Below are 27,757 nucleotides of genomic sequence, written 5' to 3'. Positions count from 1 at the left end.
CATCACATCACTGCATCAAGGCAGTAGTAAAACAGTAATAGAATGCAGAATAGTTTTACAGTAACAGAGTGCAGTGTGGGCAGACAATTAGGTGCAAGGCCATAACAAGGTGGATTATAAGGTCAAGAGTTCATCTTATTGTAATAGGGAACTATCCATAGTCTGGTAACAGTAGGATTGAAGCTGTCCATGAGCCTGGTGGTACCTGCTTTTGTATCATGTGCCTGTTGTGATTGGAGAAAAGATGGAATGTCTAGGGTGGGTGGAGTCTTCGATTATGCTGGCTGCTTTACCGAGGTAGTGAGAAATATAGACCGAGCTCTCTCTTTTTGCACTACTTATATATTTTATATTTGTTACTGCTTTATGTGTGTATTACATCATCCAGCTGCTGCAAAAGTTTCACAGCATACTGTATGTCAGTGATAAACTGGATTCTGATTCTAGTTCAGAGTCCATGGAAGGAGGCTGGTTGTAGTGATGTGCTGCGTTTTGCTTACATGGCTGTCTGCAGTTGCAGAGCAGTTGCCATACCAAATCTTGATGCTTTGCATGGTGCATTGATAAAAATAGGTGAGGGTCAAAGGGGATATGCCAGATTTCCCCAGCTTCCTGATGAAGGGGTGGTGCTGGAGAGCTTTCTTGTCCATGGTATCTTTGTGGTTGGACAGGACAAGCTATTTATGATGTGATGTTCATTTCTAGAGACCTGAAGCCTCTCGACCAGGGCGCCATTGACGTAAACAGGAGTGTATGCAGCTTGTTCCCCCCCCTCCCCCGCCCTACCTGAAGTCAGCGATCAGCTCTTGTTTTGAGGGAAAGGCTGTTGTCATGATACCATGTCACCAGGCTCTCCATCTCCTTTCTATACTCAGGCCTCCAGAACCATCCATGCTAGAAAGGCCCCAAACCAAATCAAAACCAACAAGTTGTTGATCTTTACTAAAGTCATAATGTGCATTTGCCAAGCTGAAGAGAGAAGTGCCTATTCCTATTCTTGACCACAATCATTGATTCCACTCTTCCTTGGTACATCTAGTATTGAAGGATTTTATAAGATCGTAGGCATGAGCAGAATTAGGCCATTCAGCCCTTTGCATCTGCCATTCGATCATGGCTTATTTGTTGCCCCTCTTGACCCCATTCTCCTACCTTCTCCCCATAACACTTGAACCCATACTAATCAAGAACCTATCAACCATCACTTTAAATATACCCAGTGACTTGGCCTCTACAGCTGTCTGTAACAGTGAATTCCACAGATTCACCATCCTCTGGCTAAAGAAATTCCTCCTCATGTCTGTTCTAAAGGGATGTCCTGGTATTCTGAGGCCCTCCCTGCCTTCTGGTCCTACATCCCCCTATAAGAGGAAACATCCTGTCCACATCCACCCAATCTAGGCCTTTCAATGAGATCATCTAGTGATGTAGATGACAAAGTGGAAGGGTGGAGTAGTAAGTTTGCAGATGTCATGAAGGTTGGCGGAGTTGTGGATAGTGGTTGTTGTAGCTTGCAACAGGACATTGACAGGATTCATAGCTGGGCTGAGAAGTGTCAGATGTAGTTCATCCTGGAAAAATGTTAAATAGCCTGATTTTCCTGATGCAGTTAGCATATATCCAGGAAGAATGGACAGCTTTTAACATTCTGCAAATTTGAAATGTGTAGATTTATTTCTTCCTGGAATTTAATTAACTGACAACTTTCTCTTCGAGCACATCGATAATGAGGTCCTTCATTGGGCTGACGATGGATGTTGCATCCTAACTGTCGACATGGTACTCAGCCAGGGCAGTACAATATGGTTCCCCCTCAACACAGCTGATGAATCCAAAGGAATGGCAAAGATCGATACAGTTCCACACCAGCAGCGTCAGAGCAGCCAGTCAGCCTGGAACTCAGTGTAGGACTGCCTTCGGGATTCCAGTTCTGGATTTTTCCTTGGTGTTTATTCCCTGTCTTCCCCATGAGTTGGTGTAGCCACAAGGCAGCAGTGGTCTGAGATCAGAGTTTTCCTTCTCCTAGATGAGTTGCCAACTGCAGCTGAAGACCTATCTGCTCAGAATGAAGTGACTGGTTTTAAGGTTACAGTAACCTGCCTTTGCCCCTTATCCTGCCAGTAGAAATGGATCTGCTGGGCTTAGTACCTAAGCCATATGTGAAGGCCAGGAGGTGAACTTGGTTGTCAGAGGCTATTTGAGAGACACACCATTTAAAAGGTAGTTGGAGCTTTGTCTGTGAATCAAGCCTATTAGCAAAGTTGTGGAAAAAATTCTTTAAATTCCATGAGAAAATTTTGATTATAGTCTCTGCTTCTCCCAAGCTCAGCCCTAACGTACCAACTGACCTATTGCTTTTCCCATCCTTGTACAGATAGCACACTTCAATTATAAAGAATCTTAAAAAAAAAACCATTTTAATATTGGTTTCACAAGCCTAGCTTGATGTTGTAAATCTTGTTCATAATGAATGGCTGGGAGGTCACAATAGAGTGTGAATAAATGGATTCATACTTTATACTCATTCTTCTTCATAGATTGAATTATAGTGTATCTTTTGCGTTCATTACCAATACATTAGAGTATTAATGTAAGTAGAAAGTTGTAAGTTAATCAAATTTCAGGAAGAAATATTTCTGTTTTCATAGTAGCTGAGACTTCATGCTGACCAAGTTTGAGGAGTTGATCACCTAGCTTACATCGGCACATTTTGTTCAGTTTTGACTAAATTAATGATCCATCTTAAGGATAGAATCCATTCTGTGCTGATTGTTCACAGCATTGTTTGCTGATGTGAAAAGATGAAGTTGCATTGAAAGATTTTTTTAAAGATTAGCTTTGCTTATCACATATACATTGAAATATTTTGAATCATTGTTTGAGGCCTTGGGACAGAAGCTGTTGTAGATTTTGTGATCACAATCTATGAAATACATCCCTTCTGCTCGTCTGAATATGTACCAGGTTGAGTGACTCGGCTATTTGCAAATGCAAAGCCAGCTGGTGAAGGAGAAATGCTCCCTAAAATGTCACTGTATTGAAACCCCATCCTTCGCTGTGAATTTCACCCGTGCATATTTCCATCAAGATATTGAAGAACCATTGGAAGTGGGAGCCTGCTTGACAGTCCACATCTCTTAGTCTTGAATGCTGAGGACAATTTATTTTGTCCCTTGCCAGTTTTCTCTTTTGAAGATTAACAATGGGACTGGGATCTTCCCAGACTATAGAACATTTTCATGCTGACAATTGGGACAACCTTTCATTGGGCTGTTGGTGGCTTCCTCAGGATTCTTTTGAATTGGATCATTGTTCCATCAACAATCTGAAAAATCACTGTCCAAAATTAGTTTGATGTATCATGTGACTGCCTGGATTTCTAGACAAAATATTGACTCTATTTAGTTTATAAATGCTATGTACATACTTATAGAAAGAATTTACATTTACATAGGGCATTTTACAAACCTGTCATAAAGTGTTTTACAGCCAATATAATGCCTTATGAAACCCTGTCATTTTTAATATAGACAACAACAACATGATTAAAAATGGCAGTAGATTTTGGCCAGGTCTTGACCAGCTTTGAAATATTTCTGAGAGAAATCTGAGAAGTCCTAAATATCTTATTTGAAAGAAGGCCTCTGCTGTGTAGCTACGGTGGAATGTCAGTCTGGATTTTTTAATGCTGGATTTGAACCCACTAATTGCTGAGCATATAAACAACCCCTGAAGCCAGGGCTAACACCAATTCCAATTAGAACTGCCCATGTAAAGATCACTATAATTATACCCTCAAAGTTGTAAGTGTGGCACACAACTTCAATTCACTGTTGCCTTCTAATTGCACTTCACCTGAACCCTGCACTTTGCTTCATTCCAGTTCTGCAACAGTATGTGATCAGTGTCTATTAAATATTAATGGACTTACCAAACAGTTCTTCAGTTGCCTTGCTAAAGACTGCAACTCTTATTATGCATCTTCGTTCTCAAGACCATCTTTGAGAAAACACAATGCTGATTTTTCTGTGCAAAATCCAAGTATTAATGATTATTACAATCTTGCTTCAGATTTTCAGTCCCTCCGCAGGTGAACTCGAGGTGGCAGTGCCCATCTGTTAACCTGCATCAAGAATCCTCTCAAACAGAAGTTTTAGAAAATACAGATTACCTGAATACCTAAGGGACAGGAGAGTTCAGATAACTAACTAATAACTTGGAAGGTATTCTAAGGGACCAGATATATAATTACAGTGGATTCTGGTTAATTGAGCGATTGGTTATTTGAATCAAGATCAAAAATCAAACAAGAAAGTAGCTGGGATTCTCTTTGTTTATTTGGAACACTATGCTGCTTAATTGGAGAAGGAGACGGTTGCTGAACAGTTTCTAACTAGCATCAGTCATATTTACTTATGTGACCATTGGACATTACACTGTTCTACGAGTGAACTGTTTTTAAATAGTGTCAGTTGCCTATGCTTGTGTTCAAAAAGCAGTGATTTTTGTCGCTGATAGCCAGAAATGACCAAGAGTGCAAATGAAGCTATTTCACTACTTCATCAAGTTAGGAGCTACAAAGAATTTGAAGGTATTGACAGTCACCTTGAAAATGAAGATTTGGAGGTTGCAGTTGTTGGCAGCGTTGTATGAAGACACTAGGTGTCTGCGCTGATATTGTTCATTTACTGTCCAAAAAAAGTGACATGGAGGAATTACTCCTCCAATAAATATTAGGAGCTAATGAACATGAGAAAGTCTGCAGATGCTGGATATCCAGATGATGGACCGCGAGGAAGATTATCAAAGACTGCAGTGGGATTTGGGCCAGCTGCAAATGTGGTCTTAAAAATGGCAGGTGGAATTTAATGCAGACAAGTGTGAAGTGTTGCACTTTGGGAGGTCAGAGGAATCTGGGAATACAGGTCCATCATTCCTTGATTGGAGTCAAAGATAGATAGGGTTGTAAAGAGAGTTCTTGGCATCTTGGCCTCAAAGTATTGAATACAGGAGTTGAGATGTTAGGTTGAAGCTGTATAAGACATTGATAAGGCCTAATTTGGAGTATTGTGGCAAAGTTGCGAGTGAACGCAGCAGGCCAGGCAGCATCTCTAGGAAGAGGTACAGTCGACGTTTCTGCCGAGACCCTTCGTCCTGAGGAAGGGTCTCGGCCCGAAACGTCAACTGTACCTCTTCCTAGAGATGCTGCCTGGCCTGCCGCATTCACCAGCAACTTTGATGTGTGTTGCTTGAATTTCCAGCATCTGCAGAATTCCTCGTGTTGGAATATTGTGTGCAGTTTTGGTCACCTACCTACAGGAAAAATGTCAATAAAATTGAAAGAGTGCAGAGAAAATTTACAAGACCCAAGGACCTGGGTTATGGGGAAAAGCTGAATAGGTTAGGACTTTATTCCCTAGAATGTAGAAGATTGAGTGGAGATTTGCTAGAAGTATATAAAATTGAGATGTATTGATAGGATAAATTCAAGCAGTCTTTTGCCACTGAGGTTGGTTGAAGCTAGAACTAGAGGTCATGGGCTAAGGTTGAAAGGTGCAATGTTTAAGGGGAATATGAGGGGGACTCTTCACTCAGGTAGTGAGAGTGTGGAATGAGCTGCCAGCAGAAGTGGTAGATGTAGGTTTGATTTCAACATTTAAGAGAAATTTGGATAGGTACATGGATGTGAAGGGCTGTTGTCTGGGTGCAGGTCGATGGGATGAGACAGATTAATATTATGGCATGGACTAGATGAGTCCAAGAGCCTGTTTCGGTGCTGTTCTATGACTCTATAATTTTATCGGAAGTTATCAGAATTGTAGGAGGTATAGATGGTATCAGCGAAATCAAAAGAAAATTGGTTATATAGTTGGTGCTTATAATGACTTGGGGCTATGAGAGATGTGGTTTTCAACATTTGTGATTCTTGAAGTGATCTTCTCTGTTGCCTACAAAGATGATTTTTTTTGCTACTGTTATAATGTTTTATGTTTCCAACATCTTTTTATTCCTCTAATCATTATTATACTTGTATTTAAATTTGTAAAGTGGATGGATTTTAGTAAGACATTTGTTTTCTGCATTAATTTAATGCATAATTTAAGCATTAGAATTAATTTCTTTTCATGTTTGCAGGAGAGAAGTCTATCGAATTTTGCAGGAAGAGGGGATAGATCTTCCTCGTTATGCTGTGTTAAATCGTGATCCAGACCGACCTGATGGTTGGTATTGTTTTATGCACTTTATACAATGTAAAATTGCAGTGCTGTTGTGGTTCTCTAGTTAGTTTTGCAACATTTACAGTCCTGTTCAGTCTTATTTTTGTTTAAATGAACTTAGTTTTTTGATATATTGTTCTTTTCAGAACCCCTTCCCACTATCATGACATGCATATCACTTAGTGGCACTTTACAGTATGTACATAAAATCAGTCTGTATATTACAGCTATTTGTGCGTTGTGCTTTATAGGATTGCTTTTACAGTGGCATGCAAAAGTTTGGGCACCCTGGTCAAAATTTCTGTTACTGTGAATAGCGAAGCGAGTAAAAGATGAACTGAATTCCAAAAGGCATAAGGTTAAAGATGACACATTTCTTTAATATTTTAAGCAAGAAAACTTTTTTATTTCCATCTTTTACAGTTTCAAAATAAATTAATCTTAATGAGATCAGAGATATTAAATCTTCTGAGAGTAGATAGGTGTAATGTTGTAATATAGTGTGTTGATTTTGCGTAGAATGATGAATTCCATTTATTTTTTAGCCAATTGTTGCCAATAGTTTAGGATGCCGAGTTACAACCTTTTCCATACCATAATCCAAAAGATTAGGGTCTTGTTTTTGTATGTAAATTTTGAACTTTATTGCCAAACTGTAGTAATTGTTTCTTTTATAAAGAAGTTTCCCACAGATGACCTGCTGCTGCCTCAACTCCAGGTATCTTTGATTGGTCTGTCACTGTGGATGCTGTCAATTGAGTTTGCCTGTTCTTCCTTGACTACGTGGGTTTCCTGTTGACGCTGTGGATTCCTGCCGCGTTGCTAAAATGTGCTGATAGATTACTTGGCTACTCTAAATTACCCTGTATTGAAGGTAAATGGTAAAGGGAGTCTTAAGCCAGTTGATGGTCATGTGAGAAAGCTGTAGGTGTACAGGAAAATGAGATCGGGGGAATGGAACTGATAGGATAAGTTCAGTGAGAGCCAGTATGAACCCAGTGGGCTGAAATTGCCCTTTTCTCATCATAAATATGAAACGATTCGACATAATTGCAGGAGTTTTCAACCTCTACATGGTGAGAGAGGTATTCAAAAAGGCTGCATTTGGACTAAGTAGATTAGCTGTATTTGTCACAAATATACATCGAAACATATAGTGAAATGCTTCGTTATGTATCAAATCATTGAGGATTGGCTGAGTAGCCGGCATGTGTCATCATCCATTTGGCGGCAGTATAGAATGCCCACAACTTACTAACCCTAACCGTACATCTTTGCAATATGGGAGGAAACTGAGTCACCTGGAAGAAATCCATATGGTCACGTGGAGAACATACAAGCTGTTTACAGATAGTGGCAGGAATTGAGCTCTGGTACTGTAAAGCTACTATGCTACCATGCTGCTAAGACTTAAAACCACCGGCAGAATTAATTCTAAATTTTTTTTTTGCATGCTGAATAGCAAATGGTAGCATAATCTTCCCTATTTGTTTGAAAATCAAATTTGGCTGTAACCCTCTGCTTTTTACAGAATATCTCATGGCATTGGACATGGGTGGAAAGGGGTTTCGTCATGGTGACCTGACTATCACAAAATGGGACATGTTTGATAGATAAGCTTCCTCTTCCTTTCAGATTGATTAAAATTTGCAAAAGCCTGAGGTAAATCACTTGCTCTTGTGTTTTATTTACCTGCACAGAGTGTAACTTGGTGGAAGGTGATGATCACGTAGAAGTGAACGGAGAAATCTTCCAGAAGCCCTTTGTTGAGAAACCTGTGAGTGCTGAAGACCATAATGTGTACATTTACTACCCTGTGTCGGCTGGCGGAGGGAGCCAGAGGCTTTTCCGTAAGGTATGATGATATACACCATTGCTGCTTGTATTTAGAGGCAAAACCTAGATGAGGCCATTTGACCCATCATTTCTATCCTATCCCTAAGAAAGAGCTCTCCTGTTAATCCTGTTTCCCTGCTTTCTCCCCATGGCCTTGAAGAGTTTTGATCTTCACAAATATTTATCCAGTCCCTTTTATTTTTGAATTTGCCTCCATTGTGTTTTCAGGTAGTACATCAGATTGTTATTTTTCTTTTGTTCCTTTTAAAAGGAACCATAAAAAAAATTTGAAATTCCTCTCCACATTCTTTCCTTGTGAAAGAGGGCCATTGTATTTTCCTTTTTGCATGTGTCAGTCTGGTTCAGTGAATGCACTCCTGAACATACAGTGCCTATTAAAAAGTGTTCACCCCCCCCGCCCCCCCAGAAGTTTTCATGCTTTATTATTTTACAATATTGAATCACCGTGGATTTAATCTGGCTTTTTTTTTGGCACTGATCAACAGAAAAAGATTCTTTCGTGTCAGAGTGAAAACAGATCTCTACGAAGTGTTCTAAATTAATTACAAGTATAAAACACAAAATAATTGATTGCATAGGTATTCACTCCCTTTAATATGACACACCCCCTTTAATATGCAGCCAGTTGGTTTTAGAAGTCACATAATTAGTTAAATGGAGATCTGTTTTTGGAGACCTGTGGGCAGTCCAGGTGTTTCAATTGATTGTAGTAAATATACACCTGTATCTGGAAGGTCCAACTGCTGGTGAGTCAGTATCCTGGCAAAAACTACACCATGAAGACAAGAACACTCCAAACACCTCCGCAAACAGGTTATTGAAAAGCACACGTCAGGAGGTGGATAAAGAAAATTTCCAAATCACTGAATATCCCTTGGAGTACAGTTAAGTCAACCATCAAGAAATGGAAAGAATATGACACAGCTGTAAATATGCCTAGAGCAGGCAGTCTTCCAAAACTGAGTGACTGTGTGACTGTGCAAGAGGGCGACTAGTGAGGGAGACCACTAAGAAACCTATGACATCTCTGGAGGAGTTACAAGCTTCAGTGGCTGAGATGGGAGAGACTGCGCATACAACTGTTGCCTGAGTGCTTCACCAGTCGCAGCTTTAAGAGAGTGGCAAAGAGAAAGCCACTATTGGGGGCCGGGGTGGGGGGGGGGGGAAACTCATATGAAACCTTAACTAGAGTTTGACAGAAGGCATGTGGGAGACTCTGAAGTCAGCTGGAAGAAGGTTCTGTAGTCTGATGAGATCAAAATTGAGCTTTTGACCGTCAGACTAAATGCTGTTTAGCATAAGCCAAATGCTGCACATCATCAAAAACACACCATCTCTACCGTGAAGCATATTGGTGGCTACATCATGCTGTGGGAATGCTTCACTGTGGCAGGCCCTGGAAGGCTTGTGAAGATAGAGGCTAAAATGAATGCAGCAAAGTACAAGGAAATCCTAGAGGAAAACCTGATGCAGTCCGCGAGAGAACTATGACTTGGGAAAAGAGTTGTTTTTCAGCAAGACAATGACCCCAAGCATAAAGCCAAAGCTACACAGGAATGGCTTGAAAATAATAAAATTAATGTCCTGGGGTGGCCAAGACTGAGTCCAGACCTCATGCCAACTGAGAATTCGTGGCTGGATTTGAAAAGGGCTGTTCACTCACCATCCCCATGCAAACTGACAGTGCTTGAACAGAATGGGGAGTAAAGAAAAATGAGGAAAAATTGCAATGTCTCGGTGTGCAAAACTAATGCAGACCTATCCACACAGACTCAAGACTGTAATTGCAGTCAAAAGTACATCTACTAAATATGGGCAGTCCTTGAAGGTGAGTTATTATATAATCAATTATTTCTACTGACAGGAGAAGGGCAAAAGTAGGTTACTGATGCCTTAAAACCAGTCACTTCGAGCAGATGGGGCTCGTCAGCCGTGGTTGGCAGCTTATCTAGGAGAAGGAAAAACTCTGATCTCAAACCTCCACTGCCTTGCAGCTATACCCACTTATGGAGAAGGCTTCGGAAGTAAATCCTGAGAGAAAAATCAGGAGCTGGAGTCCCTAAGGCAGTCCTACATTGAATTCAATGCTGACTGGCAACCTCTGCGATGCAGCTGATGCCAAACTCTATTGGTTTCTGTCGTTCATAATCATAGTCATACTTTATTGATCCCGGGGGAAATTGGTTTTCGTTACAGTTGCACCGTAAATAGTAATAGAACCATAAATAGTTAAATAGTAATATGTAAATTATGCCAGGAAGTAAGTCCAGGACCAGCCTATTGACTCAGGGTGTCTGACCCTCCAAGGGAGGAGTTGTAAAGTTTGATGGCCATAGGCAGGAATGACTTCCTATGACGCTCTGTGCTGCATCTCGGTGGAATAAGTCTCTGGCTAAATGTACTCCTGTACCCACCCAGTACATTATGTAGTGGATGGGAGACATTGTCCAAAATGGCATGCAACTTGGACAGCATCCTCTTTTCAGACACCACCTTTGGGTTCTTCAGATGTATGGAGAGGAGGAGCTTGTGGCATGGGCAACAGCTTGTTCCCCATATCGTACTAGCCAGGCTTGCGTATCTGGACAGCTAGAATGCGATATCCATGGTTAACTTTGACTGGAGGCCTCAGATCCTCAGAATAATTGTAATCAATTTAGACTAACTCATAGAAGTTTGTTTTCGCTTTGACATGAAAGAGTTTTTTTGTTGACCAGTGTCAAAAAAAGCCAAATTAAATCCACAATGATTCAATGTTGTAAAACAATAAAACATAAAAACTTGGGGGGAGGGGTAAATGCTTTTTATAGGCACTGTAGTTCGTAGATTCAAGAGCAGGTCAGAGAATGAGTTTTCTGCAGAAAATAATCGGTCTTTTGGAGTCTTTCCAGTGTTTTCAAGGTACTAGTGTGTTGGATGAGTTTTCTGGTAACATCCAAGAAACTCATCGTAATCCAGGACGTAGCAGCCAACTGGATTAACAACCCATCGATACCTAAACATTCACTCATGCCTAAGGCAGACTGTATCCTCAATGTGGCTGTCTCCAAATGTGGTGTAGTTTCATGCCTATATTCTCTGACATTACCTTCCAAACATGTGAACTCTTTCACTAGAAAAGGCAAAGACAGCATGTGCACGGGAATATCAATTGCAGATTTCCCTTGAAATACATGCTGTATATTATCTTGGCAATATATCACCATTCATTAAAGTTCAAAATAAAAATATTAATGCACATGTATGTCACCCTTGCGATTCATTTTCTTGCAGGCGCTCAGAGTAGAACAAAGAAATACAACAGAATCAATGACAAAGTACACACAAAGACTGACAAATAACCGATGTTCAAGAGAAGACAAACTGTACAAATACAAAAATATTATAAATAAGTAGATAATACTGATAACACAAGTTGTAGAATCCTTAAAGTGACTTCACCATTGCAGGTGTAAACCTGGGTGTTCCATACATAGATGATTTCATTACAAGCTTCTTTATGGATGGACAATAAATGCTGGCCTTTGCAGCACTGCCCATATTCTCAAAAATATAGAAAAGTGTGGGAAGTTTGATTAGGTTAGGACTTTATTGCCTGGAGTATAGGAGAACGAGGGGAGATTTGAGAGAGGTATAGTAATTTATGAATGGTACAGATAGAGTGAACGGAAGCAGGCTCTTTCCACTGAAGTTGGGTGTGATTACAACTAGAGGTCACAGATCTGGGTGAAAATTGAATTACTTAAGCGGAACCTGAGGGGGAACTATTTCAATTGAAGGGCGGTGCGAGTGTAGAATGAGCTGCCAGCGGAAGTAGTGGATGAAGGTTTGATTTCAATACTTAAGGGAAGTTTGGATAAGTACATGGATGGGAGGATAGAAATGGTTATGGTCTGGGTGTGGGTCAGCATGGACTAGATGGGCCAAAAGGTCTGTTTCTGTGCTGCAGTGTTTCATGATTTTATGACTGGGCTATTGATGCAGGTGCAATAATGATATTTAAAATACATTTGGATAAGTACATGAATGGGAAAGGTTTAGAGGGAAATGAGGCAATGGGACTAGCTTAGATGGGTATCTTGGTCAGTGTGGATGAGTTGGGCTGAATGGGCTAGTTTCTATGCTATAAACACTGACCAAAACGTAATTGAAACTGATACTACAATGCAATAACTAAGAAAATCATATGTTCTTGGATGAGACATTAAATTTAGGTCCAGTTGCAGCAATATAAAGCACACTAAAGGAAGAATGACCCAATAAGATTTGGGAAAGATGAGACTGATAAAGGCTGATCTTTTGTCTCTCCACCCTGACCTGTACTAATTCCATATCCCTTAATTCTCTTAACCTAAACATCTGTCACACTGTATTTTGAACATAACCAGCAGCTGAGCCCTCATGGGCTTCAAGGATATGGAATTTCAATGATTCTTTTCTCCTTCTCAGTTCTCGATGGCTGATCCCTTAATTTGCAATTAACATTTGGTTCCAGAGACCCCAACCAGAAGTAATGTTAACTGTACATCAACTTTATCAAGTCCCCTCAGTGTTCAGTTTGCCAGTGATACCGCCTCCAGTGTAGCCCAACCTGTTTAATCTCTCTCTGATAGGATAATTCCTGTCCGACTTGGCCTGATAAGTGCAGAGTATTTGCCATAACAAACTGAAATGTTCTGCACTATTCTCTGGTCTTGCCATATTTAAAATCTTGTTCCATTAATACTTCAGTTTTCTAAGAAGAACCTCCTTGTTAGCCTTGCATGCCCTTTTTTAAAATGTACAACTCCTCTGTGTCTGTCGTACCTTCTGATTTGGATAGCACGAGAACACACTAATATTTATTACATGTACATCAAAACATACAGTGAAATACATGGTTTGTGTCAAATCAAATCAGCAGGAGTTTTGCTTTGAAGTCTGCAAGAGTCGCTATTTTTCTGGTGCTAACATAACATGTCCACAGCACATTAAACCTAACCCATGCATTTTTGTAATGTGGGAGGAAACTGGAGCACCCGGAGCAAATCTGTATGGTCAGAATGAGAATGTAGAAACCCCTTACAGGGAGCAGCAGGAATTGAACCCCGACTGGTATTGCTGGGGCTGTAACAGTATTACAGTAACTGTGATGCTACCATGCTGTCCTACTTTGACTTGTTGATGTTATTTAATTTTACTTATCCACTTTTTTTTTGAGATTGGGAGTCGGAGCAGTGTGTATTCTCCTGAAAGTACAGTGCGTAAAACTGGTTCATACATCTATGAAGAATTCATGCCAACAGATGGGACAGACGTAAAGGTGCTGTGCACACTTCAGTAAGCTGTTATATGTTACTGCTCGGGACCATCATGCAGGAGTTCCTTTAACTTTACCCCTACCTTTAAGAGGGAAAACAATTTTGTTTGCAATTAGTATTTCTATCAGATGTATGGCAGGGTCAGAATCCTGCTATATAGGCTATGGTGCCTGCTAATGGGTGTAACGGGGAGTGCCCTGGTGGCTCTATTGAACGCAGTGTACACTTTTACCTTGGGCGTACCTGTGAGGAGGTCTGGGTCCACCTCAGAAGTTTGGAAGTCATGGTCACTACCTTGGGGTAGGGACAGATGTAGATATATTTGGTTGGCGGAACAAACACTGTGGGGGTGGATGTGAATGTCTATAGACATGACCACAGATCCATGCATTCTAGACCAGGTTTCATAATTTCCAATCCTTGACAAATAATGTATCAGAACATTGAACACTTAATGCTAAATGTTCTGTTTTCTTGAAAGAAAACACAATATTTAGCAGTACGTGCCAAATATAATTAGTCTTTTCACAGTTGTGTATGGTAGGATTAGTAGCTGAGAATAAGGGTGCTTTGTAACGAGTGGTTGCGAGACTGAGCTGTGTGCTTTGGTTCCTAATCCACATGATCTTGCCTGGTCAAATTATCCAGGCAGTCACTATTCTTGGGCATGGTGAATCCTAAGGAACATCCTTATTTTGCATTTGTGAATGCACTCGTAGTCAGTATAGCCGGACTCCTAGCTGAAAACAAATTTTAAAAAAACTGCGGACGCTGGAAAGTAAAACCAGAAAATGGCGGAAATACTCAGCCGGCCAGGCTGCGGTTGTGGGAAGAGAAACGTAGTTACTACGGGAAGAGAAATGTATTTACTGTTTCCAGTTGGAGTCCTTTCATTGAATTCCAGTGATTCCAACTTGATTTGATTCTGTTTCTCTTTCCCAGATATAGCCTGACCTGCTCGGCAGTTCCAGTGTAGTTTGACTCCTAGCTGATAGGGTAAAGAGGGAACATGAATAATCTGGAGCAATTCAGCAAGTCAGGCAGCATCTATGGAGAGATGCATCAGTTGTTGATTTCAATTGTACTATTGTAGAACTGATGAAGGGTCTGCGCCTGAAATATTGACTGTTTATTCCGCTCCGCAGTGCTGCCTGACCTGCTGAATTCCTCCTGCACTTTGTGTGTGTGTGTGTTGCTTAAGATTTCCAGCATCTGCAGAATCTCCCGAGTTCATGTGTGCTTGAATAATCTGGTTTATATATAGTGTGGGTAGATGAAATAAATATAACACTGCTCCTTGCAGGTATACACAGTTGGTCCTGACTATGCTCATGCCGAGGCTCGCAAATCTCCAGCCCTGGATGGGAAAGTGGAACGGGACAGTGAAGGAAAAGAGATTCGTTATCCTGTGATGTTGACAGCTATGGAAAAGCTAGTCGCCAGGAAAGTGTGTGTAGCTTTTAAGGTTAGTTGAAAATGTTGTGCAGGGAGTACTATTCAACATAAGTTGCAAAAAATACCATATTAATAAAACTTTGATACGATTTTATTGTTTGGAAACTTAATCACTTGGCACCTGGCTCACTCGTTAGTCTGGCATGTGAGCCAGTCATCCAGAGTAGAAACAGAAGGGGCTGCAGAGCTGTGGTTGTTAACAAGGGCGCCAAGAATCAGAAACTTGTAACCAGAGTGCATGTGCATTTCCTGCACCCTTTAAACTAAACAGTTTCTCTGGGGAAAAAGTTTTTACTATACTACTGTGAATGTGTGAAAAATAAAATAGTGCTTTTTGGGTATCCAGAAAATCTGCAAGTTCAGAATTACCAGTGTCCCAAAAGTGCCATTTTATTGGAGTTTTATCATATTCAAATATGCCAAATTGTAATGACATTTCAGAGCAATGCCTTTAATTTTCATGTAGGGGATAATCTGTCCGCAAACCTACTTATTCCTGACTCCTGTTCTAGACCCCAATGTTAGATAATGTGCCTAATTTTTGGTGCAGGATGTTTTCCTATTTTAATCCTATTCTGATATAACTTGCAGCCATCTCACCATTTAAAACTGAACTTTTTTTTTGAAATCCGTTATAAGAATAAATTTGGACCAGGCTTTCCCATTTTAGCTTTATGTCAATCATGGCTTCTCCACACAATCAGGTATCAGAGGAGCTCAGCAAGTCAGGCAGAACCTATGGAAAGGAATAAACAGTCGATATTTTGGGGCTGAGTGCTTGCATCAGGACTGGAAAGGAAAGGGGAAGAAGCTAGAATAAGGTGGGGGAAGGGTAGGAGTACAAGCTAGAAGATGAGTGGATGGGGGGGGAATGAAATGAGAAGCTGAGAGGTAATAGGTGGAAAAGATAGAGCTAAAGGAGAAGGAATCTGATAGGAGGGGAGAGTGGGCCACGGAAGAGGGAGATTATAGATGGACGAGGAGTAGAGAAGAGGCAAGAGGGGAGCCAGAGTGGAGATTGGAAGAAGAGGGAAGGGAGAGGGGAAAAATTACTGGAAGTTAGAGAAATTGATGTTCGTGCCATCAGATTGGAGGCTATCCCGACAGAATCTGACATGTTGCTCCTCTAATCTGAGAGTATCCTCATCATGGCAGTAGAGGCCATGAACTGACATGTTGGAATGGGTGTGGAACTGGAGTTCAAATGGTTGGCCATAGGGAAATCCTGCTTTTTACGGATGGAGAAATGGTGTTTGACAAAGCAGTCCCCCACTCTGTCAGGTCTCACCAAAGTAGATGAGACTGCGTCAGATACAGTAAGTGACACCAACAGTTTTGAAGGTGGAGTTTTGCCTCTCCTGTAAGTAGTGTTTGGGGTCCTGAATGGAGGTAAGGGAGGAGGTGAATGGGCGGGTGTAGCATTGCTTAAGCTTGCAGGGTTAAGTGCCAGTTGGGAGATCAGAGGGGAATGATGAATGGCCAAGAGAATCAGAGTGTGATTCCTGTGGGAAAGCGTAGAGTGGGGCAGAGGTAAAGATTTGTTTGGTGGTAGGATTATGCATCTCCAATGGGTGAGAGGGTAACCAGAATGGGGAATGGAAAAGAGAAGGAGCTCGGTGGGAGAAATTACTGGAATTTGGAGAAATCAGATTGTTGTCCAGTACCTGCTTCTGGATGGTGAACAGGGATGAGATCTACTTGAGCTCAGAAGGATGCTGGATTCAGTTTGATCAGATACCAAAGGTCAACTGAGAATCAACAGAATCATAATCCCCAGAAAGGACCGTGTTTGAAATAGAAGGTTCAAAGGTACATTTAATGTCAGAGATGTATACGATATACATCCTGAAATGCTTTTTCTTCGCAACCATCTACGAAAACAGAGGAGTGCCTCAAAGAATGAATGACAGTTAAATGTTAGAACCCCAAGTCCCTCCCCATCTCCCCTCCCTCCCGCATGTAAGCAGCAGTGAGCAACAGTCCCTCTCCCCTCACCGGCAAAAATAAAGCGCACCCACTACCAGCACTCATGCTTGAGCAAAGCAATAGCAAAGACATAGACTTGCAGGTACCCCAAAGGCTACGTTGTTCACCCGATAATTCGACATGCTGCAGGCTTGCGCGCTCTCTCTCCTCACAAGGGAGAAAGAAGTGACTCCATTCCATTTTCCAATGAGCGGGAGAGATAACAAACAACTCGCTGGTACGTCGTTTTTTTCGAGCTCTGTGCCTGGAGATCACAAGGATCCCAGGTCCCCAGGCACACAGCAGATGTTCCAACTCCCCCAACGACGCACGGATTTCCTGTGGCAACACCGACCCTTGATTCGCCCATCTCCAGTCACTCAAAATCCTAGGCTTCTGAAACTGTGCCGAAATATTAGGCCGAGACTTTGGCATACCGAATAGTGGCTGATTGTGGAATCCCAACAGTGGGTCCCATTCCCACAAAGAACCGTGGTCAGCGTGTAACTCCAGGTCAACATCTTCAAAAGAACCCTGAAAGGGAAAAATAGAGCTATTAAAGATGGAAATAGCAAACAACAGGAATTCTGCAGATGCTGGAAATTCAAGCAACATACATCAAAGTTGCTGGTGAACGCAGCAGGCCAGGCAGCATCTATAGGAAGAGGCGCAGTCGACGTTTCAGGCCGAGACCCTTCGTCAGGACGAAGGGTCTCGGCCTGAAACGTCGACTGCGCCTCTTCCTATAGATGCTGCCTGGCCTGCTGCGTTCACCAGCAACTTTGAAAGATGGAAATAGGACTGTTTTCGAAGATGCAAGCAAAGAAGTCACCGTTGGGCGCCATAACAACTTAGCTCCACCTCTCCAAAGGAAGAAGGCAGCAAAAACAGACACAGTGGGGGGAGGGGGGGAGGGGATAGAGGATTTCTAATGCTTTGAAGCAGATTGCATTGATTTATGTTAACAAGCTCATTTTTGTTTTGCACAGCAAACAGTCTGTGGTTTTGACCTGCTGCGTGCCAATGGACATTCCTATGTTTGTGATGTCAATGGATTCAGCTTTGTGAAAAATTCCATGAAATATTATGACGACTGTGCAAAAATACTCGGGTAAGCATCAAATATTTTAAAACTTCTGAGCATGCTGCATTGGTGCTTGGCTTTTCAAAGTTGTAAGAATATAACTTGCCTTGAAAAGACCAATGAGGGGAGCAGTTTGGGGGAGAGAGAAAGGGAAGTGGAATTTGGAGGGCCTCTTCAGGAATAGTTAAGTCAGTCAGTATTAGAGAAGGGGGGAGTGAGGGAGTCTGGAGTTACACATGGGTCAGAACATTTGTTCATGGCAAATTTCTTTCCCTGAAAGACAGGAGTAAATCAAGTGGATTTTAGTTACAGCAGTTTTATTGTCACAATTACTGCTAGCAGCTTTTTCATGTCAAATATGTTCATTAAATTTAAATTTCCCATCTGTAATGTGGGATTTGAGCAGAATCAATAATCAGACCTTGCAGTAAAATGGTTCCAGAAGGGAACAATTCTGCCCATGTCCACACTGGCTCTCTGTCAGAGAAATTCATTTCTTCCACCTACCAAATTCAGATAGTTCAATTTAATATCAGAGAATGTATACAGTATACAACTTGGAATTCTTACTCTTCACAGACATCCACGAAACAAAAAAAAAATAGAATGAATGACAGAGACATCAGAACCCCAAAGCAGCCCCCCTACCTTCCTGTGCACAAGCAGAAGCTTCAACCCTCCCTTCCACTTGCACCAACAAAAGCACTGACTCCCCCCTCCCCCCCCCCCACCATGCAATAGCTAAAGCCCCCAAAGAGACCTTGGTCTAGAGTCCATCTAAAACTACAGTCCATAACCCAACACTTTACTCCCTCAGACAGGCTCTCTCTTACTAGTAGGGGAGAGGGGGATCGCTCCTGCAACGAGAGTGAGACTGCAGCTCGCTGTTCCAATGTTACAATCTTCCACATTGCTTCTCCAAGCCCTCCCTTGAGGACTGACAGGTTCTCACTCACCATCAAAAGATAGATAGAGGGAAGGAGAGCGAAAGAGCAAGAGGATCGCTCGAGTACAGGGCCTTCTTCTGACAGCAGTGCACACTGCCTGCTATCCCAGTGTCCAGGTCTCCCACGGTGCTTCAGTCAGTGACATCAGCGAGGAACCCTGAAGGCGCATGTCCTGCGGGCTGCTCCTGGAGATATCGAAATGCCATGCAGGACAGCCAGTTCAAGCACCCACCGCTTGTGGAGAACCATAGTTTGAGATGTAGCTGTAGATCATGGTTAGAATCTACATCTGGTACAAAATGTTTGTGGTTAGTTATTGGAGTTCCAAAGTTCAAAATAAATTTATTATCAAAGTATGTATATGTTACCATATACTACAGTGCGATTCATTTTCTTACAGGCATTTACAGGGGAAAAAAAAGAACATAGTAACCACAGACTAGTGAAAAACATTTCATTTAGGACTGCCTTAATGACAGTTTGTCTCTGTCTCAGTAATAGGCTCTAGGCCACAGGATATGAGATACCATCTTTTTCTTTTACTGTCATGAGTTAGATCAGATTATGAATGAAGGGGCAGATTCTATGAAAGGTCAAAGGGTTAAATGTATTTCTATATTTACCAGGATAGTGAGGTCAGAGGAAGTTTATTACCAAAGTATATATACATCACCTTGAAATTCATTTTCTTGAAGACATTCATAGTAGAATAAAGAAATAAAAATACAATGCAATCAATGAGAATTACACACTAAGACTGATAAACAACCAATGATCAAAAACAGATAAACTGCAAATTAAAAAGTAAACCATACTGAGAACATGAGTTGTAAGGAGTGCCTGAAAGTGAGTCTGTAGGTCGTAGATCAGTTTGGAGTTGTGGTGAGGAAGTTATTAATCATTCTATTAACAGGGCATCACTGCAGGAGCTTCTTGAGGCAGTGTCAAAGAGGTTGCCCATTTTAGATAGGTGAACTTTTGCTTTGAGTTGTGAATCTTTGGAGCACTGTCCCCCAAAGAGTGATGGAGTAGAATTTTTAAATATTTAATGAGTAAGGAGTGAAAGGCAGGGAAGTGGAGTTGAGGTTATAACTGGATGAGCTGTAATCTTATTGATTAGTGCAGAGTAGGCTAGAAGGGTTGAGTGATCTATTACCATCAATTTATATATTTGAAAAGTTGTACCTAAGTAGAAATATCGAAAATACAAAAGTAAACATTTGATGGAAGGGAGGCACTTTTTAAATTTGCACATCTGTTGTTTCAGATGTTTTACTTGTGCATTGGTCTGTGGCAGTTTGGATTGAATTGAGTTTATTTTATTCCAGTAATATAATCATGCGGGAGCTCGCCCCACAACTGCAGATACCGTGGTCCATACCCACAGAGGCTGAAGATATCCCCATTGTCCCAACTACCTCGGGCACCATGTAAGTTGAAGCTTTCAGTATTCACAGATCTGGTCAGGCCCATTTGACCATGTGAAACTGTGTACAATGTCAAAGTGTTGCCAGCTACCTGGGATGAAAGGCTTTATTATATAGGGAGATTAGAGAAACTTGTGTTATTCTGCTTAGAGCAATGTGAGGGAGATTGAAAGGGGTATTTAAAGTCATTATCTAAATAAGAAACTTGTTATGGTAGCAGGTGGTCAAAAACCAGAGGCAACTGAGATACAAACAAATTGTAGTTGGTAATAAATTAAATAGCAAGGCATTGAAGTAGATTCGGGCAGAAGAATAAATACTGGTAGGGAAATACACTCAGTGGCCAGTTTATTTGGTACACCTGTTCGATAATGCAAATATTTAATCACCCAAGCATGTGGCAGCAACTCAATGCATAAAAGCATTCAGACATGGTCAAGAGGTTCAGTTGTTGTTCAAACCAACATCAGAATGGGGAGGAAGTGTGATCTAAGTGACTCCGACCATGGAATTATTGTTGGTTCCAGATGGGGTAGTTTGGGTATCTCAGAAACTGCTAATATCCTAGGATTTTCACACACAACAGTCTCTAAAGTTTATGGAGAATGGTGTGGAAAACAAAAATAAATCCAGTGAGCAGCAGTTCTGTAGACAAAAATGCCTTGTTAACGAGAGAAGTCAGAGGAGAATGGCCAGATTGGTTCAAGCTAACAGGAAGGTGACAGTAACTCAACCACATATTACAACAGTGGTATGCAGAAGAGCATCTCTCAAAGCACAACATGTCAAGCCTTGAAGTTGATGGGCTACAGCAGTCCTTTACCTAACAAAGTGGCCTCTGAGTGTAATTTATAGGGCTGTGGTGAAGGGATGGGGAGCAGGACTAACTGGAGGACTTTACAGTAGATACTGGCACAGTGGGCTGAATGGCTTGTTTTAGTGCTCCGTCAGCATATTCACATCTAATAAAAACCTGGAGAAGCAAGAGACCTAATGCAAGAGATCCAAGAGACATCTGAGAATATGTTAAGGAACTGAAGCTGCAGCTCGATGATCTTCAGCTCACACAGGAGACTAAGGAAATGATGGATAAGTCCTACAGGGAGGTAGTCACCCCTAGGTTGCAGGAGGTAGGTTAACTGAGTGACTGACAGGAGAAGGAAGGGAAACGGGTGGCTAGAACAGAGTACCCCTATGGCAGTTCCCCTCAACAATAAGTATACCATTTTGGATACTGTTGAGGGGGATGACCTACCTGGGGGGAGCCACAGCAGCCGGGTCTCTGGTACTGTCTAGTGCAGTAGCTCAGAAGAGAAGAGAGGTGAAGAGGACTGCAGCAGTGTAAGAAGATTCCATTGCTGGAGGCTTCGAGGTGGGATTCTGTAGATGCAGTAGAAACACCTAGATGGTATGTTGCCTCCCAGGTGCCACGGTCAGGGACGTCTTGGATCAGGTTCACAGCATTCTAAATGGGGAGGATCAGCAGCCTTAAGTCTTGGTACATATTGGCACCAGCAACATGGGTAGGAAAGGAGAGGAGGTCCTGAAGAGAGATTATAGGAAGCTAGGTAGAAAGCTGAAAAGCAGGACTTCCAGGGTACTAATTTCTGGATTGCTGCTTTTGCCATGTGCCAGTGAGGAGAAGAATAGAATGATTTGACAGATGATTGTGGCTGAGGAACTGGTGCAGGAGGCAGAGTTTCAGATTTCTAGATCATTGGGATCTCTTCTGGAGAAGATACAATGGTAGAAAAGGGACAGTTTATACCTGAATCTGAGGAGCACCAATATCCTTGCAGCAGGTTTTCTAGAGCTGTTCAGGAGGCTTAAACTAATTTGGTAGAGGGATGGGAACTGGAGTAATAGGGCTGAGGATGGGATAGTTGGTTTACAAACAGGGTATTGTACATTGAACTGGAATTGATTAGAGAGGTTAAGGTAGAGGAGCCCATAGAGGACAGTGATCTTAATATGATAGAATTTACCCTGCAAGTTTAGAAAGAGAAGCAAAGTTAAATGTGTCAGTATTACAGTGAGTAAAGGAAATTACAGAGGCATGAGAAAAGAGCTGGCTAAAATTGAATGGAAGGGAATACTAGCAGGAATGATGACAGAGTAGTGATGGCTGGAGTTTCTGGTATTAGTTTGGAAGGCGCAGGATAGATGCATCCCAAAGAGGAATAAGTATTCTAAAGGCAGAATGACACAGCCGTGGCTGACAAGCCAACATAAAAGCCAAAGGGAGGGCATATAATAGAGCAAAATTAGTGGGAAGTTAGAGGGTGGAGAAGCTTTTAAAAACCAACAGAAGGCACTAAAACAGAAGGAAAAGATGGAATACAAAAGTAAGCTTGTCAATCATTTTAAGGAGGATAGCAAAAGTTTTGTTTTCAGATATGTAAAGAGTAAAAGAGAGGCGAGAGTAGATAATGGACTGTTGGAAAATGTCGCTGGCGTGATAAAAAATGAGGGACAAGGAAATGGCAGATGAACCGAATAAGTATTTTGTATCAGTCTTCACTGTGTAAGACACTAGCAGTATGGTGGAAGTTCCAGGTGTCAGGGGTCATGAAGTGTGTGAAGTTACCATTACTAGAGAGAAGGTTCTTGGGGAAACTGAAAGGTCTGAGGGTAGATAAGTCACCTGGATCACATGGTGTACACCCCAGGGTTCTGAAAGAGGTGGCTGAAGAGATTGTGGAGGCATTAGTAATGATCCTTCCAGAATCACTAGATTCTGGCATGGTTCCGGAGGACTGGAAAATTGCAAATCTCACTCCACCCTTCAAGAAGGGAGAGAGGTAGAAGAAAGAAAACTATAGACCAGGTAGTCTGACCTCAGTAGTTGGGACGATGTTGGAGTTGATTAAGAATGTGGTTGCAGAGTACTTGGAGGCTCACGATTAAAATAGGCCATAGTCAGCATGGTTTCCTTAAGAGAAAATCTTATCTGACAAATATGTTGGAATTCTTTGAAGAAGTAACGAGCAGGATAGACAAAGGAGAATCAATAGATTTTCGGTGTACTTGGATTTTCCAAGGTCTTTGACAATGTGCTGCACATGAGGGTACTTAAGTTAAGAGCACATGGTATTACAGGAAAGATGGATAGAGCATTGGCTGATTGGCAGGAGGCAATGAGTGAGAATAAAGGGAGCCTTTTCTGGTTGGCTGCCAGTGATGAGTGGTGTTCCACGGGGGTCTGTGTTGGGACTGCTGCTTTTTATGTTATATGTCCATGATCTGGATGGTGGAATTGATGGCTTTGTTGCAAAGTTTGCAACAGTATGAAGGTAGGCAGACAGGCAGATAGTGGTGATGAAGCTGAGGAACTACAGAAGGACCTAGACATTAGGGGAATAGCAAAGAAGTAGCAGATGGAGTACATTGTCGGAAATAAAAATGTAGACTATTTTCTAAATGGGGAGAAATTTTGGAAATCTGATTTCAAAGGAACTTGGGAATCCTCGTGCAAAGATTCCCTGAATAGGTACAGAGGAGATGTCCAGGGTAAGTTTTTTTTTGACGCAAAGAGTGGTGAGTGTGTGGAATGGGCTGCCGGCGGCAGTGGTGGAGGCGGAAACGGTAGGGTCTTCTAAGAGACTCCTGGATACGTACATGGAGCTTAGAAAAATAGAAGGCTATGGGTAAGCCTAGGTAGTTCTAAGGTAAGGACATGTTCAGCACAGCTTTGTGGGCCGAAGGGCCTGTATTGTGCTGTAGGTTTTCTATGTTCTATGTTAATTTGCAGGATGAGCCGGTGGTGAGAAAGGCAAATGCAATGTTAGCATTGACTTTGAGAGGACTAGAATATAAAAGCAAAGATGTTGAGGCCCCACCTGGAGTATTGTGGACAGCTTTGGGCCACTTGTCTGTGAAAGGATGTGCTGAGATTGGAGAGGGTTCAAAGGAGGTTCACAAAAATGATTCCGGTATTGAAAGGCTATCGTGTGAGAAGTATTTGATGGCTCTGGGTCTACAATCACTGGAATTGAGAAGAATGAGTGGGGATCTCATTGAAACCTGTCGAATATTGAAAGTCCTCGATGGAGAGGACGTTTTCTATGGGGGTGTCTAAGACCAGAGGGGACAACCCCAGAACAGAGGGACATCCATTAGAACAGAGATGTGGAGGGATTTCTTTAGCCAGAGAGCGGTGAGTCTGTAATCTGTTGCCACAGGTGGCTCAGAAGGCCAAGTCATTGGATATATTTAAGGCAGAGGTTAATTGATTTTTTGATTAGTCAGGGCATGAAGGAATACAGGGAAACGGCAGGAGACTGGGGCTGAGAGGGAAATGGATCAGCCATGATGAAATGGCGGAGTAGAATCAATGGGACAAATAGTCCAATTCTCCTCCTATATCTTACGGTCTAATGCTAAGTCTTAACAGCAACTATAACCTTGCCCTACATCATTGCTACACTTGAGTTCTTCCAGCTCTAATAAATCTTTGATAATGTGGATCCCTTTCAATGTTTTGTTGTGCTTTGATTAAAACAAACTGTGTTTTGCAGGATGGAGCTGCGATGTGTAATAGCTGTTATTCGCCATGGTGACCGAACTCCCAAGCAGAAGATGAAGATGGAAGTCATGCACCCAAGGTTAGTGATCTGATTGAAGGGGATGGAGAGAGTAACAAACATGGAGGGCTAGTCAAGGGAAATGTGGCTAACAGTTCATCTCTGGCCATTTTGAGAAGTTAAATGCATTCCATTTTTGGCTGTGTCAAAGTGTGTCACATTCTCTGAGTAGGGACGTTTAGATTCACATCCTACTCCTGGTATTTCCAGGTTGATAAACACAGAAACAGCCAGACGCCGCCGCCGACGCAGCAACAACAACAGTGTACGTGCAACAGACACAGAATGCTGGAGGAACACAGCAGGCCAGGCAGTATCTATCAGAAAAGAGTAAACAGTCAACATTTTGGGCCTGCTGAGTTCCTCCAGCATGTTGTGTGTGTTTCTTTGGATTTCCAGTGTTGCAGATTTTCTCATGTTTGTGGAACAACATGCATGTGACCAATGAGCACTTGTATTAATTAATCCCATCTTCAGTACTTGGTCCATAGCTTTCCATGATTAGGCAATTCAAGTGTTCAACTAAATGTTAAAGTACTGTCTGCAATTATGCTTTTACCACTCTGTCTCTCAGGCAGTATATTGGAGCTACTCATTGCTCTGCATAGAGAGAAGACACCCTCAATTACACTCTAATCACTTGTACATCACCCTAAATCTATGCCCTAGCCCTATAACAAAGTATTTCCTGCTGTCTACTGCACCTAGTAAAGTGGCCACTGAATAATCTTCTGCTGCTGTAGCCCATCCACTTCAAAGTTTGAAGTGTTGTGCCTTCATAAATGCTTTTCTGCACACTACTGTTGTAATATGTAGTTATTTAAGTTATTGTCACCTTCCTGTCAGCTTGAACCAGTTTGGACATTCTCCTCCAATCTCTCTCATTAACAAGGCACTTTAGGAGATTTGCAGTTTTTGAGATGCTCAAACCACCCCATCTGGCACTAACAATCATTCCATGGTCAAAGTCACTTTTGATCACATTTTTCCCGATTCGGATTTTTGGTATGCATAACAAATGAGCCTCTTGCTCATGTCTGCTTGACCATTTTATGCAGAGTTGATGCCACATGATTGACTGATTATATATTTGCAGCTGTATCTAATAAAGTGGCCACTGAGTGTACACCCCTCACTTCATATATCTCAGTCAGCTCCTCCCCTAACCTTCAGTCTGTGTCCTGTCATCACACTTACTGAATTGAAGTAACAAATTTGTCATGACAGTTTTTTAATTGTTCTTTAGACTTTGCGATTCCTTCATCTTAACTGCAGGTGTAAAGAGGAGTGCTGTACTGTTACTCTCATGAATTAGAACCAGTGCCTCACAAGGATCTTTGTATGAAGATGGATTTTATCACTGGGTGATTTTTAAAAAAAAAACTAGCACAAATTTCTAATTAACCTGATGACAGTAGTCCACCAAACACCACATGTGTTTGTGTTTACTCTGTGCCTGTCAGGAGAAGAGAAGCTTAATGCTTCTTTAGCATATTAGAGCAAAGTCATTAAAAGACCTCTGCATTCTCTCCCACACGGCTTGCAGTAATCACTGCTAATTCAAGTTAAGAGGCTTCCATTTGTATACTAAGTTTCAATACCTCAAAACAGCAATCAGTAGTACATATTGGCAGTGCCATCACTATTATGGTCATAGTCAACCAGGGATGTTGCGACCCAGATGTCTACGTCATATGCAAGCCAGTGCAGTATGATGCAGAGAGCAACCTGTTGCCCATGTAGCAGGCTCCCCCTCTCTACGCAGCTAATGAATCCAAAGGAATGACAGAGACCGATTATAATGCACAGTATTAGATTTAGCCGCACTGTTGTAGCGTGAATGAAATCACCGGGGGGAGAGAGAGAGAGAGAGAGTTACTAGTAGATACAAAGCAGCTTCTTTATTCAACAAAACAAGGTTCAGCAGGCATCATTCGGACGGAGACGCTTTCAGTGGAAAGGTCTGCTGCCCAATGTGGGGCTCGATATTTATTTGCTACACAAAGGACAACTCCATATTTACAAAGTATAGGCAAGACTTTCTTTTGAAGCTGCATACAAACCTCACACCTCCTGATTACACTCGTCCCACCAGTGCTAGCAGCATCTGGACTGGTATTCAGGAATCCATTGTTTCAAACTGAATCCATAATACATTTATTTGGTATTTTACATGCTTAATATGAAGGACAATCCATATTTACAAAGTATAGATAATGCTGTCTTCGAAGTTACATACAAACCTCACACCTCCTGATTACACTTGTCCCACTGGTGCCAGCAGCATTTGGACTGGTGTTCAGGAATCCATTGTTCCGAACAAAATCCACAATACACTTATTTGGTATTTTATGTGCTAACATAGAGGACAATTCGTATTCACAAAGTATAGATAATGCTGTCTTCGAAACTACCTGTAAGCTTCACACTTCCATCCTGGAGGCACCAGCAGGGTCTGGGCTAGTATTCTGGTATTCACAGCTTTTAGGAACAGCATTGTTACAATTGAACTGGGTTTCCAACTTTTAGGAAATGCATTGTTATGAACTCAATCCACAGTACTTTGTCAAAGAACAGAAGACTGGTGGCCAGAGTCATTTAAGTGTAAGTGAATCATCTACCCAAAAACTCACTCTAACACACACGTACAGTTTTTCTATTAAAAAAAAAACATATCATTGCCTGTAAAGACTTTGCAAAGTGTTACTTAGAAGATACAGTAAACATTTGGAAGAAGGTCTTGTGGTCGGATGAGACTAAGGTGGAATTTGGCCTCAGCACTAAGTGGTATGTACATGTGGCTTAAATCTAATACTGTGCAGCAGCCGGGTAACACCATCTCTACTGTAAAGTCTGGTGGAGGTAACATCATGCTAAGGGGATGTTTTTCAGCAGCTGGGACTTAAAAAGCTTCTCAGAAC

The 27,757-nt window shown here is 41.7% G+C and overlaps 1 protein-coding gene across 9 annotated transcripts in view; it reads left to right on the top strand.

The window, feature by feature from the left end:
• ppip5k1a (diphosphoinositol pentakisphosphate kinase 1a) overlaps positions 1-27,757 on the top strand; it is a 248,735-nt gene that overhangs the window by 56,637 nt on the left and 164,341 nt on the right. For all 9 annotated transcript variants that reach the window (XM_063071002.1, XM_063071008.1, XM_063071006.1 and 6 more), the window contains exons 5-11: positions 6,136-6,221; positions 7,919-8,073; positions 13,276-13,377; positions 14,679-14,840; positions 17,785-17,906; positions 20,155-20,256; positions 24,771-24,857. In XM_063071002.1, the coding sequence (XP_062927072.1) occupies positions 6,136-6,221; positions 7,919-8,073; positions 13,276-13,377; positions 14,679-14,840; positions 17,785-17,906; positions 20,155-20,256; positions 24,771-24,857 (816 nt within the window). The remainder of the gene's footprint in view (positions 1-6,135; positions 6,222-7,918; positions 8,074-13,275; positions 13,378-14,678; positions 14,841-17,784; positions 17,907-20,154; positions 20,257-24,770; positions 24,858-27,757) is intronic.

The sequence above is a fragment of the Mobula hypostoma genome, chromosome 18 (assembly GCF_963921235.1).
Source record: "Mobula hypostoma chromosome 18, sMobHyp1.1, whole genome shotgun sequence".
NCBI lineage: Eukaryota > Metazoa > Chordata > Chondrichthyes > Myliobatiformes > Myliobatidae > Mobula > Mobula hypostoma.
The sequence above is the reverse complement of the archived record's forward strand: the minus strand, read 5'-3'. Positions and strand labels throughout refer to the sequence as shown.